Genomic DNA, 14,806 nt, shown 5'->3' on the forward strand with positions numbered 1-14,806 from the left:
GAAGAAAACACCAAAGGAAGCGAGCGCTTTTCAGCTAGTAACCATTAAAAAGATTGCAGAGCGCTGACAATTCTGAGAAGAGTCTATCGAATCTGAAATGACTTCCTGTCTAAAAGTGAGTTCGGTATGTTAATTGTTTTGTAGCCAATTGCAAAATGAATCCATTTTTTCTGCCTTGCAGAGTTCAGTAAATTCCTAAATCAATAACTGTCCATAAGTATTCGTCACTGACTCAAAGTTTGTAAGTTACAAAGATGGCATTTTATGTCAATTAAAAATTCAGTAATTTCTGAGACATGAGTTGTAGGCTTCCTCATGTGTGTAAAACTTTTTTTAAAAATTAGGAACCAGCCAAGTATGAATATCCGAGCGCGGGCATGCAGCATATTACGTACGGGCTACAGCGTTTATGTAGCAATATACTGAACGGTGTTACTCTCTCTTGCATGGTCACACACATCTACTAGATCTCTTAGTTGAAAGCGCAACGTTTATGAACTTCAGCGTATCGATTTAATGGGACCGCAATATTCTGTAAAATACTCTATGAAATGAGACCTAATTTTTCACATTAATTTATAACTGCTTTTCCAATTTCTGTCTAAATTAATATTCCTTTACTAACGCTAGACTCGTGTAGAAAAAATGTGTAGATAATTTCATCCAACAGAAGTCTGGATATTTAATTAGTTAACTGAACAGGCCAAGTCCCTAACGAAGTAACGAATGAATTTTATGAGCCGACATTCGTTATAACATTTGAAGCACAAAGCTTAATTCGTTAAAGACCTCCGATAGTTAGAAAACATAATTGCAAAAGTGCAGCAAATGTGGTTTAAGTACTTAATCGTCCCTGCTTTCCCTTGTGTGCCACATATCAAGACGTCAACGTTTATTGACTGCTACATGTTCCAGAATAAGATACAAGCAGTAATTGTTCTCCTGATAAGTGAGGTATTCTGAGTAGTGCGCTTTATTTTGGAATAAGAGGTGAGTTAGAATCAGGCTTCATCACGTGTGTTTAACCTAGATTTGCAATCAAGCTACACACTGCTGAGCCAAAAAATTACGACAACTGCTCACCATGAGATTGAATACCTCCTGGAGGTGTTGCAAGAATGTGATGCTGTAGGGAAATCACACTGCACAACAGAATTAAAAGCTCACTTTTTCGAAACCCCGTAACTGCCCTCACCGCGACGCGTAAGTTTGGACTTTGGCTCAGACGTGCCTAAAACGCTTCTCTATAATGGTGCAAAAGAGTGGAGACCTGCAAAGTCACCCTCTGACTCGGCGACAATTCAAATAGAAAAGTGTCGACATATGCGAAAAGACGCTATTGCTCAAAAGTTCATGTAAGCTGTAAGATGGATTAATGATGTCATATGGGCACCAAATTGTACGACAAACCGGTCCAGCGCAACTGTGGATGTATCACACGATAAGAAGGTAGTCACAGATACTCTTACACGCATTTCACCCTGTCTTTGATGCCTCTGCGATGGAGGTCAGTACTGCGACATCCAGCTTTGAAATCGCGTGGTTTTATTATACAGGGTGCGTCAAAAAAATGTATACACACTTTGAAGCGTCATAGAAAATTTATTGCCTGTTCTACAATGTTAAATTTCTGGAAATGGAAAGCTTAAAGTCCAACTGGAAAAATAAATTTACTTTGCAAATGTGATTAATGTTCAAACTGGTGGCCTTCTGCATCAATACATTTCTGAGTACGAGTCACCACTGATTCTGTACATCGTACCAAAGTGTCCAATGAGATTTCTGCGCACACCGCCTGAATCTCATTCCAAAGTGTGTCCAGTTTACGTGGTTTACATTTGTACACCTCATCTTTTACTGTGCCCCATAAGAATAAATCCATCGGCGTGAGGTCTGGAGAGCGTGCAGGAAACTCGATTGGTCCCTTGCGTCCTATCCACTGGCTTGGCACATTGTGATCCAGGTATGCTCGTACGTCCCTATGATAGTGCGGCGGGGCGCCATCTTGTTGGAAATAAAACTCATCCTTCCCATATAATGCACGAATGGCAGGGAATATGGAGTCAGCAAGCATTGTTAGGTACGTTTCTCCAGTAACAGTACCTTCAAAGCGGAAAGGCCCAATGAGTCCCCTTGCAGACAAACCACACCACACATTTACACCAGGCAAATTCACAGCCTTTTCAACTGTAATGTGAGGATTATCTTCAGCCCAGTACACACAATTTTGCCTATTGACATTTCCATTGAGTTTGAATTGGGCTTCATCCGACCATTATGCTACCCATAAATCCCGGTTCACGTCTCTCCATCTCCTGAACCCATTCACAAAATTCTCACATTCGATCTGTATCGTCGTCACTTAGTTCTTGCACCAGCCTTGGAATGTACACATGAAACTTGCCTTTCTTCAGATGCGTAGCACACTTATTAGCACTTACATTACTCTCACGTGCCGTTTGACTTGAAGATTTTTGAGGCGAACGCTGAAACACTTCCAAGACCGCAGTTGTGGAATCATCACTTGTAGCTGTACGAGGTCGCCCTGATCGACCATTATGCACATCACACACTGTTCCATGAATTTCGAATTTGTCTCGTAGACGTGTAATTGTTTACCTCGAAGGTGGTTCTGTACCATACTCACTTCTCCACTGTCTTCAAACCGCAGCTACATTCTCAAACTTCCAGTACCACTTAATTATCTGCTTCCGCGCTTCAAAGCTCAAACGCACGTCCGCCATGTTGCAGTTACTTCCTTGCCATTGCTGCCACCTGTTTAACAAACATAACATTTCTCACAGACATTTAACCTTGTAGAACGGGAAATAAATTGTCTATGACAGTTCAAAGTGTTATACATTTTTTTGACACACCCCGTATGTGGCCGGGTAAAATATTTCAGACACACCACCGCTCAGAATCAACGCGAGAAGTCCCCAAGGGTGGAGCATTGATCACCACACATTTTGCGCTCCAAAACGACATTTCCTAGTGCGATGAGCAACACGAAGATGTTCTTGACAACCTTTGACATTGCTGATACCCTCTGAAGTTTCAACCCTTCTCTAAGTACATTGTGAGGCTGCACCTCCACTGAACATGATCGTATCCCTTTGGAGCGCAGCGCGACCGCAATTCTTGGTTTCGTGTACAGGATGGAACCATCAGGGACTGTTCAGAACCATTCAACGAAATCTGAACGTGATCCTAAGCATGAAAGGACACTTGCGCTTTTTGAACCTTACGTTCCCGTGGCATTATCACGCACGTGCAAAGCTAATATGTACGTGACTAAAACGATAAAGGATCCCCCTAAGACCCTCCCCCCCCCCCTCCCCCCCCCCCGCCCAGTTCCGGAACACCTTAGGAGCCAATCACGCAATTTAACTGAGCACGTTAGAAATGTATCTTCTGAAACTTCGACATCAGATCAGCCTGGCGGTTGCTGTAGCGCCTGAGAATTGGACAAGCCCTTCGACACCCCTTTGGTACAATCTGCCTACCTCCAAACGCTAGAGTAGCGGCCAGGGTGAACTGGTGTGGAAGTACGTTTCCAACGTGCTTAACAAAGCTGCGTTACTAGCACCGAAGGTGTTGCCGGACTTGGGAGTCTCGGAGCATCTCTTCGCTGTTTTATTCACGCACTTGTTAATGTTGCCACTCGAGGGCGGAGAACATGAAGGTTAAAAAAGCGTAATTGTCCTTTCATGCTTCGGATCACGTTCAGATTTCGTCGAATGGTTTTGAACAGTCCCTAGTGGTTCCATCCTGTGCACGAAACCAAGAATTGCGGTCGCGCTGCGCTCCGAAAGGGTACGATTACGTTCAGTGGAGATGCAGCCTCACAATGTACTTAGAAAAGGGCTGAAACTTCAGAGGGTATTAGCAGTGTCAAAGGTTGTGAAGAACGTCTTCCTATTGCTCATCGCACTACGAACTGTCGTTTTGGAACTCGAAATGTGTGGTAATCAACGCTCCACCCCTTGTAACGCCAGAAATGCATATCCTCCTATTTCCATCCATTGTACTATAAATTTTTTGCTTATTTTGTTACCTGAAGATATGACATTTCTGTGTCTTTATATACTGCAATTTTTTACAATTTTTATATATATATATATATATATATATATATATATATATATATATATATATATATATATATGCATTTATGTCATTGTAGAATTGGTTTGTTTTGTAAATATTATTTGTATTTTAACGCTGGGTCTTGCCTAGGGAAAACTATGCTATCGAACATTACATCGATAGGTCGTGTGAAGAACCAAAGTGTTTAGCATCTTTGGTAGTGTTAACTCTGCCGCGTGGAGCGCGGGCAGAGAAGAGTCTGGCTGGAGTAGGGCGGTGGAGCAGGTGTGTTGTGTGACGCTCCCGCGAGTTGCCGCGCTTTCGGGGTTTGGCAGCATGTAATTGCGCTCGACTTGCTATGAACCCGAGTGTCGTTGAAATTCAAACGCCAGCATTAAAGTAATATCATTCCATTTCATTGCTTTAATTTCAAAGATCAATTAAGGTATTCATAGCTGGCTACAATATTTAGATTACACAAGCACAAATTAAAAGTGCAAATTTTGTTACCACGTTGTAGCTTACCTGTGACTGCAGCTCATCTTGGTACGTACTAAATTACACTATTGTTAATTGTTCAGAATCATTTAACTCAAGTTCTAAATTGCGTAATTCAAGTAGGTTTTGAAATGATTGTTGAGGTAGCCCAAAACTAACCTTATTTTATTGAATTTCGTTGTGCTTCAGAAACAAAGTTCACTATTAATTTCAGTCACTAAATTAACGTTCAATTTTCCGGTTTTATTAATTCTTTTGCTAAATTAAGTCAGAGTGTAGCGAAATTTATTACTTCTGACAAACATTCAGTTTTCACACAACGTGTCAACCCTCAGTTGCCACGATTTCCGTGCTAATTATATGTGCATTAATCTTTCATTTTCAGTTATTATAGTAGTTGTCCATAGGACTGGCGACCCTAATTTTCCCCAAATCTCAAATATCTAATTAACGCCAATTAATTGTTAACGTAACGACCGCACATTTACACTACTGGCCATTAAAATTGCTACACCAAGAAGAACTGCAGATAATAAACTTGTATTCATTGGACAAATATATTATACTACAACTGACATGTGATTACATTTTCAAGCAATTTGGGTGCATAGATCCTGAGAAATCAGTTCCCAGAACAACCACCTCTGTCCGTAATAACGGCCTTGATACGCCTGGGCATTGAGTCAAACAGAGCTTGGATGGCGTGTACAGGTACAGCTGCTCATGCAGCTTCAACACGATACCACAGTTCATCAACAGTAGTGACTGGCGTATTGTGATGAGCCAGTTGCTCGGCCACCATTGACCAAAAGTTTTCAATTGGTGAGACATCTGGAGAATGTGCTGGCCAGGGCAGCAGTCGAACTTTTTCTGTATCGAGAAAGGCCCGTACAGGACCTGCAACATGCGGTCGTGCATTATCCTGCTGAAATGTAGGGTTTCGCAGGGATCGAATGAAGGGTAGAGCCACGGGTCGTAACACATCTGAAATGTAATGTCCACTGTTCAAAGTGCCGTCAATGCGAACAAGAGGTGACCGAGACGTGCAACCAATGGCACCCCATACCATCACGCCGGGTGATACGCCAGTATAGCGATGACGAATACGCGCTTCCAATGTACGTTCGCTAAACATGGATGCGACCATCATGATGCTGTAACAGGAACCTGGATTAATCCGAAAACATGACGTTTTGCCATTCGTACACCCACGTTCGTCGTTGAGTACACCATCGCAGGCGCTCCTGTCTGTGATGCAGCGTCAAGGGTAACTACAGCCATGGTCTCCGAGCTGATAGTCCATGCTGGTACAAACGTCGTCGAACTGTTCGTGCAGATGGTTGTTGTCTTGCAAACGTCCCCATCTGTTGACTCAGGGATCGAGACGTGGCTGCACGATCCGTTACAGCCATGCGGATAAAATGCCTGTCAAGTCGACTGCTAGTGATACGAGGTCGTTGGGATCCAGGACGGCGTTCCGCATTTCCCTCCTGAACCCACCGATTCCATATTTTGCTAACAGTTATTGGATCTCGACCAACGTGAGAAGTTATGTCGCGATACGATAAACCGCAATCACGATAGGCCACAATCTGACCTCTATCAAAGTCGGAAACGTGATGGTACGAATTTCTCCTCCATACACGAGGCATCACAACAACATTTCACCAGGCAACGCCGGTCAACTGCTGTTTGTGTATGAGAAATCGGTTGGAAACTTCCCTCATGTGAGCACGTTGTAGGTGTCGCCACCGGCGCCAGCCTTGTGTGAATGCTGTGAAAAGCTGATCATTTGCATATCACAGCATCTTCTTCTTGTCGGTTAAATTTCGCGTCTGTAGCACGTCATCTTCGTGGTGTAGCAATTTTAATGGCCGGTAGTGTACTAACTTTATTTTACCCTTTTCTCAAAATTAATTTCCACCAATTTCATTTGCATTTTTCCTTTCATTTAGATGTAACCCTTCCTCCCTCTTTACCGACAGATTAACTTCGGTGACGATTGGTTTTCCCACATTTCCATTAGGTACACGCAGTTTAATTTTTCACTGTCATTGAGGTCGATAAGTGAGGGGGAAGTTACACCCTGAGAACTTTCGCGTCGATTCGGAGCGGTGGTGTGGCTGAAATATTTTACCCGGCCACATATAAGACAGCCACGTGATTTCAGCGCTGGATATCGCAGCACTGACCTCCATCGCAGAGACATCAAAGAAGAGCTGGGCTATGGCGGCCTTCTTATCGTGTGACACGCCCACGGTGGCGTTGGGCAGAATTGCGGTGAAATTTGGTGCCAATGTGACACCATTCATCCATCTTACAGCTCGCACGAACTTTTGAACTATGGACTTGCTCTTTGAAGCGTCGCTGAAGATGACGGCACAGGGCGCCACGCCTTTGTACCATCACAGAGAAAGGCACCTCTGAGCCAATATTCGAACTTGTTGTTGTTGTTTTGGTCTTCAGTCCTGAGACTGGTTTGATGCAGCTCTCCATGCTACTCTAACCTGTGCAAGCTTCTTCATCTCCCAGTACCTGCTGCAGCCTACATCCCTCTGAATCTGCTTAGTGTATTCATCTCTTGGCCTCCCTCTACGATTTTTACCCTCCACGCTGCCCTCCAATACTAAATTGGTGATCCCTTGATGCCTCAGAACATGTCCTACCAACCGATCCCTTCTTCTAGTCAAGTTGTGCAACAGACTCCTCTTCTCCCCAATTATATTCAATACCTCCTCATTAGTTATGTGATCTACCCATCTAATCTTCAGCATTCTTCTGTAGCACCACATTTCGAAAGCTTCTATTCTCTTCGTGTTTAAACTATTTATTCTCCACGTTTCACTTCCATACATGGCTACACTCCATACAAATACTTTCAGAAACGACTTCCTGACATTTAAATCTATAGTCGATGTTAACAAATTTCTCTTCTTCAGAAACGCTTTCCTTGCCATTGCCAGTCTACATTTTATATCCTCTCTACTTCGACCATCATCAGTTATTTTGCTCCCCAAATATCAAAAATCCTTTACTACTTTAAATGTCTCATTTCCGAATCTAATTCCCTCTGCATCACCCGACTTAATTCGACTACATTCCATTATCCTCGTTTTGCTTTTGTTGATGTTCATCTTATACCCTCCTTTCAAGACACTGTCCATCCCGTTCAACTGCTCTTCCAAGTCCTTTGCTGTCTCTGACAGAATTACAATGTCATTTGCGAACCTCAAAGTTTTTATTTCTTCTCCATGGATTTTAATATCTACTCCGAATTTTTCTTTTGTATCCTTTACTGCTTACTCAATATACAGATTGAATAACATCGGGGAGAGGCTACAACCCTGTCTCATTCCCTTCTCAACCACTGCTTCCCTTTCATGTCCCTCGACTCTTACAACTGCCATCTTCTTTCTGTACAAACTGTAAATAGCCTTTCGCTCCCGGTATTTTACCCCTGCAACCTTCAGAATTTGAAAGAGAGTATTCCAATCAACACTTTCTCTAAGTGTACAATTACTAGAAACGTAGGTGTGCCTTTCCTCAGTCTTTCTTCTAAGATAAGTCGTAGGGTCAATATTGACTCACGTGTTCCAACATTTCTACGGAATCCAAACTCATCTTCCCCGAGGTCAGCTTCTATCAATTTTTCCATTCGCCTGTAAAGAATTCGCGTTAGTATTTTGCAGCTGTGGCTTATTAAACTGATAGTTCGGTAATTTTCACATCTGTCAACACCTACTTTCTTTGGGATTGGAATTATTATATTCTTCTTGAAGTCTGAGGGTATTTCGCCTGTCTCATACATCTTGCTCACCAGATGGTAGAGTTTTGTCAGGATTGGCTCTCCCAAGGCTGTCAATAATTCTAATGGGATGTTGTCCACTCCCGGGGCCTTGTTTCGACTCGGGTCTTTCAGTGCTCTGTCAAACTCTTCACGTAGTATCATATCTCCCATTTCATCTTCATCTACATCCTCTTCCATTTCCATAATATTGTCCTCAAGTACATCGCCCTTGTATAGACCCTCTATATACTTCTTCGATCTTTCTGCTTTCCCTTCTTTGCTTAGAACTGGGTTTCCCTCTAAGCTCTTGATATTCATGCAAGTGGTTCTCTTTTCTCCAAAGGTCTCTTTAATTTTCCCGTAGGCAGTATCTATCTTACCCCTAGGGAGATAAGCCTCTACATCCTTACATATGTCCTCTAGCCATCCCTGCTTAGCCATTTTGCACTTCCTGTCGATATCATTTTTGCCTGCTTCATTTACTGCATTTTTATATTTTCTCCTTTCATCAATTAAATTCAATATTTCTTCTGTTACCCAAGGTTTTCTACGAGCCCTCGTCTTTTTACCTATTTGATCCTCTGCTGCCTTCACTACTTCATCCCTCAAAGCTACCCAATCTTCTTCTACTGTATTTCTTTCCCCCATTCCTGTCAATTGTTGCCTTATGCTCTGTAAAACCTCTGGTGTAGTCAGTTTATCCAGGTCCCATCTCCTTAAATTCCCACCTTTTTGCAGTTTCTTCAGTTTTAATCCTCAGTTCATAACCAATAGATTGTGGTCAGAGTCCACATCTGCCCCTGGAAATGTCTTACAATTTAAAACATGGTTCCTAAATATCTGTCTTACCATTATATAATCTTTATGATACCATTTAGTATCTCCAGGGTTACGCATCGTAATGTGAGGCAGTTACAGTGTTTCGAAAAAGCGATCCTTCAATTCTGTAGCGCGGTGTGTATAAGCGGGCAGAGAGTAACGGGCAATTCGGGACGCAAATGGGGAAATCCAATGACGTAAGGGACCTCGAAGAAACGGAAAATTGTTGTGGTACGGCACCCGGTAACGAGCATCTCGGACTCGGATACTGGTCGGTTGTTTGCTTGCTTCTATCGTGAGCGTTTACGGACAGTGATTTGAGGACGGTGAAACCACGAGTAGATGACATGGTGTTGGAGGTCTACAACACAAAACTTGGAAGTCCGAGGATTGCTGCTCTGTAAAGCAGGACAGGCGGCGATGTTTGGTGCAGTCAAATGCGTTCCGGAGTGCACCCTTCTGCGCACATATTGAACATGGAGTTCCGCAGCAGATGACCCTTAAGTGTTGCCATGTTGATCCGACGAGGTCGTCAATTACGACTGCAGTGGGCATGGTACCATCGAGAGTGGAACGTGGATCAATGGAAACGTGTCGCCTGGATCAGATGAATCCCGAAAGAAGGGGAAAAGAAAAAGAACTTGAAAAGAGCGTATGGCGTCAGTGGCCGCGAGTTCCCAAGAGGGAAGTCGGCCGCCGAGTGCAAGTCTTATTGAGTGCGACGCCACATTGGGCGACTTGCGCGTCGACAATGGGGATGAAATGATGATGAGGACAGCACAACACCCAGTCCCTGAGGGGAGAAAATCTCCCTCCCCAGCCGTGTATCGATCCCGGGGCCCCCGTGTGTGGCATGTCAAAGCGCTGACAGTCCAGCTAATGGGGCGGACCCGAAGGAAGGAAAGAAGGAAGGAAGGAAGAGTATTGACAACGAGGTCATTAGAGACGGAGTCCAAGCTGGGATTGTTTCAAATATCAGGAAGAAAATCGGCCGTGTCCTTTTAAGTGAACCATTCCGGTATGTGCCTCGAGCGATCTGGGGAAATCAAGGAAAATTTGAATCTCTGTGGTCAGACGCGTATTTGAATCATCGTCCTCCAGAATGCGAGTCAAGTGTACTAACCACTGCGCCACCTCGCTCGTTCGGAAGAGTCGAATTTCTTGTGAGACCATGTCGACGGTTTCATCTGGATGCCTGGTGATCCAGGTGGATGGCTGGTCGAAAGATGTTCGCACCACGAACGCAGGCCGATGGAACCTTCCATGGGATGCGTGATAGTAATCGAATGCACCATAACAACTGAAGGCTACGTGAGTGTTATTGCGGATCACCAGCACCCCTTAATGTTTGATATCTTCCCCAACGGTGTGGAAATCCATCAGCATAACTGTCCATTTCTCAAGCCCAGAATAGTGTTACAATGAGGAGCATGATAGTGAACTCAGATTGACGTCTTGGCTACCAAATTCGAAGGAATTCTGTTGGAACACATCTAGGATCCAACTGCGAGCCTGCTCCTGCCCATAAACCACCAACCCGGAAGTTACCGGAAATGCGTGACACGCATGTAAGCATCTGGTCCCACATACTTCTGGTAACTTACCGAATACACGCCAAGAAGGGTTGCTGTTTTGTTGCGCTCCAAAGGTGTTAGCCAGGTGGTCATAATGTTTTGGCTCATCAGTGTACAGAGACGAGTTTATGATAATATGTAGATGTACACTATGTACGCTATGCTGTTTGGAGAGCAAATTATTAAAACCCAGTTGAAGTTCACCCCGTTTTGTAATGTTTCTTCATGTTGCACTTATTTTTGTCAAAAGTTTGTCGGAAGTTAAATTCGGTGACCTTAGCGTTGTCTGAGCCGAACGAATCTATCATCACAAAATGAAACATAAAAAGAACAAATATTACGTGTCACCAAGTTATTTGTAAGAGTTTATGAGAGCATCAATATACTGTAATATTTATTTACAACGTTTCAACGAGAAAGCTGTTTACTCATGACCTTGGTGAAATGTAAATATGACCGTGGATCCTGGAGCAATTAACGAACGTAACTGAAGAAACAAGTTTGTAAGAGAGGGCAATTTTAATCCTGAGTTCTATTAACAGCCTCCGAATCACCCAAAACGCCCCCACAGTAGAATGCATATAGTTTTTATAACCTGGTATCCAATGGAAACAAGTTCTTCTAGAGTGTTCCAATAATTAGAACATCACTACAATAAATAAGAATTAGCACAGTATAAATATATATGAATAGTAAAATGTCAGGATACTTTGTTCGAAATGGAAGAGAAGACTAACAACATATTTGCGTGTATAGTGTATTTATTTTAAACTGGGGACCTAGAACCGACAGAGAGGGCTTAGTCCCGCTGTAGCCCCTAGTGGTTCACAACCCCACAACAGGCCACAGCAGTCCACCCACCCCACCGCCGTCCCACACCGAACACAGGGTAATTGTGCGGTTCGGCCCCCAGTGGACCCCTTCCCCCGCCGGGAACGTCTCATACCAGACGAGTGTAACCCCAAATGTTTGCGTGGTAGAGTAATTATGGCACATGCGTACGTGGAGACAGTGTTTGCGCAGCAAGCGCCTCCATAGTGTAACTGAGGCGGAATAAGGGGAACCAGCTCGCATTCTACGAGGTAGATGGAAAACCGCCTTAAAAACCATCCACAGGCTGGCAGGCACATCGGACCTCGACACTGAGCCGCTGGGTAGATATGTGCTGGGGACCGGCACTCCTTCCCGCTCGGGAAGCAGCGCATTAGACCGCGCGGCTAGCCAGGCGGGCTAACAACATATTTACTTCTCTGAAACATTTTTTTGTCAAGTTATTATTCTCTGAGCTCGATTGTAAGATTTCAGTTTGAAAAACCACTGATCAGGTTAAATTATTTCTTATTAATGACTTCCAACACATTTTTGTTTGCACTTTTTGAAACTGTCAGCAGAAAGGAAAGATCTGAAGTATTCACTACTTGTTGGAGATAATACTTCGAACTTTACTGAAACAGTTTAAGATTACTATACGGTGCAGCATACTTACGAATGTGGAGTTGGTCATGATGATCCTGGTAGTGAGATTCTCAGCATTCAACAATGATACCCCTCCATAGTGGTCGCGGAAGACCAACTCGGTATCTGTAAATAAATGTAAGTTACTGTTACATTGCTGTGGAATTCATTTTTTCTTACATACTACATACGACTGATAACAGTGTTTCAGTGGCAGACTTCCAGTAACGGCAACAACAAAAAGCTGTTGCAACAAGGAATTTAGATACAGGAACCGACGATTATTCAGGTTCCTATAGCTTGTGCCCGAAACACATATATTTTCTGAAGCCCGCTAAGCTGGACTCATATGGTGCCTGTCAACCATAATGCAACCAAAATAATCACTTCGCTCTATTCAGCCACGATAAACAAATACAAGCAGATAAGGGAACCCAGATCGATACCTCGTTTCTTTATTTCCGGAGACCATTAGACGGCTCAAATGGCTCTAAGCACTATGGGACTTAACGTCTGAGATAATCAGTCACCTAGACTTAGAACTACTTAAACCTAACTAACCTAAGGACATCACAAACATCCATGCCCCAGGCAGGATTCGAACCTGCGACCGTAGCGGCAGCGCGGTTCCAGACTGAAGCGCCTAGAACCGCTCTGCCACAGCGGCCGGCGGAAGGCATTAGATGCACCTTCACACTATCACTGAGGGAAAGAAATACTGGACCAGCTTTATGACTTGATTCAGAACTTACTGGCAGAAAGACCTCCACACGCCGTTCTTAAGAGGTCGAAATCGTCAATGTAAAAATGATTTTGGGGGTGCTCAAAGGGAGTGTCCTTCTTTTTCAGTGTATCTTAATCCATTGTTGGATGAAGGTCCCTTCCATATGTTTCCATTGTCTTAGATTTTGAGCCACCTCGTAACATCCTGTCGCAACCACTAGATTCAAGTCATCAGTCCGTCTCTGTTGTAGTCTTCCAATGCCTATCTTGTGGTCCCATGGTCTCCAGTAACCAATCCTAGGTGTCGATCTGCTGTGATCTTCTTGAGCTACGTGTTCGTCCCATTGCCGATTCTGTCTTGCAATTCTTTCTAGAACGTCTGTTGCCTCTGTTCTCCTTCTAATGTCCTCTTATGGAATCCTACACCTGAGGCAGACTCCTAACATCTGTCGTAACATGGCTCGTTGTGTGTGCTTTAGTTCACGAGCACTTTCCTTATAGTCTGTAAATGGTAGTATGTACATATTATGGACCTTAGCCTTCATGTTATTTGGAACATCCTTGTTGGTCAGTATAAATCTTAGTTTCTGGAATACTGCCTAGCTCAGTCCTATTCTGCAAGGAACTGCTGCATTTTGATTGTTTTTTCCCAGTTTAATTTTGTGGCTAAGATAGATTTATTCATCAACAGTTTCTATAGACTGGTTTCTAACTATAAGTGGTTGGTTGTCTGAGCTCAGTATTTTTGCTCTGTATATGTTTATTTCCAAGCCAATCTTTGCAGACGAAAGTTTTAGTTTTTTGATGATACTCTTTAATTCTTCCAGATCTTCACCTATGCGTCATCATCATCGGGAAAGTGGATATGGTTCAAATATGAGCAATGATTTTTATTCCTCTGTTATTCCAGTCTAGTGATCTGAATACCTCTAGCAATGCAAGCGTGAACTATTTTGGAGAAATGTGTCGCCTTGGCAAACTCCCTTGTCGATTGCGATCTTACTGGCGACAACGTCTTCATCTACTGTAACTGTTAACAGGCCGTTAAAGATTTATGAATTTTAGGGTTCCTCACCTCAATCAGTAAAAGAAGGAACACTTATTGGATCGTTCTGTTGTGTGTGTGTGTGTGTGTGTGTGTGTGTGTGTGTGTGTGTGTGTGTGTGTGTGTGTGTCCGACTGTTAAAAACCCTTTTCCTCAGGAACCGGCAGAGGTATGAAGCTGAAAATTAGGTCACATACTAAGGTCTATTGTCCTATAACAGTATAAAAACTGTAAGCTTCTAGATCAATGTAATAAAGAGATACGGCCTTCATTTGCGTGGCCATACTGTCCGTAGTTGCTTTACAATTCTTAATGGTATTTTTGTTCTATCGTTGCAAATACAAAAATGTGTGTTTTTTTCACCTGACGCGTTTCGCATTACTGAAATAAAGCATCATCAGTGGCCCCGTAATCAAAATGTAAATAGCTTAATTACAGACCACTGATGATGCTTTACCTCAATAAGGAGAAACGCGTCTGGTGAAAAGCAACATGCAATTTTGTAGTTGCAACGACAGAACAAAAATACCCTCAAGAAAAGATACGACCATTTATTTCACATATTTTCATGCTAGGAAACTCATCAACATTTACAACGTACTTCCTGTTGGCCTTGAATCATGAAATTTGGTAAGAAGTAAGGTTTCAATGAACAGACGAAGTAAAAAATTCCATAATTGTTAATTTGTAATCTCACACGAAGAAACTTTTTCGTCATTTGTTATCCGACTGTCTGTATGTCCGTCCGTCTATCAAGAGCGCTTTTTCTGGAGAACGGTAGACGGACCACCTTGAAATTTTTGTCACGTGCTAAGG

At 43.1% G+C, this 14,806-nt stretch overlaps 1 protein-coding gene across 1 annotated transcript in view; it reads right to left on the bottom strand.

Moving 5' to 3' along the window:
* Positions 1-14,806, bottom strand: part of LOC126416569 (inactive dipeptidyl peptidase 10-like) — a 391,761-nt gene that overhangs the window by 203,735 nt on the left and 173,220 nt on the right. The window contains exon 3 of the mRNA XM_050084317.1: positions 12,254-12,348. Within this exon, the coding sequence (XP_049940274.1) occupies positions 12,254-12,348 (95 nt within the window). The remainder of the gene's footprint in view (positions 1-12,253; positions 12,349-14,806) is intronic.

Source organism: Schistocerca serialis, chromosome 8 (assembly GCF_023864345.2).
Source record: "Schistocerca serialis cubense isolate TAMUIC-IGC-003099 chromosome 8, iqSchSeri2.2, whole genome shotgun sequence".
Lineage (NCBI taxonomy): Eukaryota > Metazoa > Arthropoda > Insecta > Orthoptera > Acrididae > Schistocerca > Schistocerca serialis.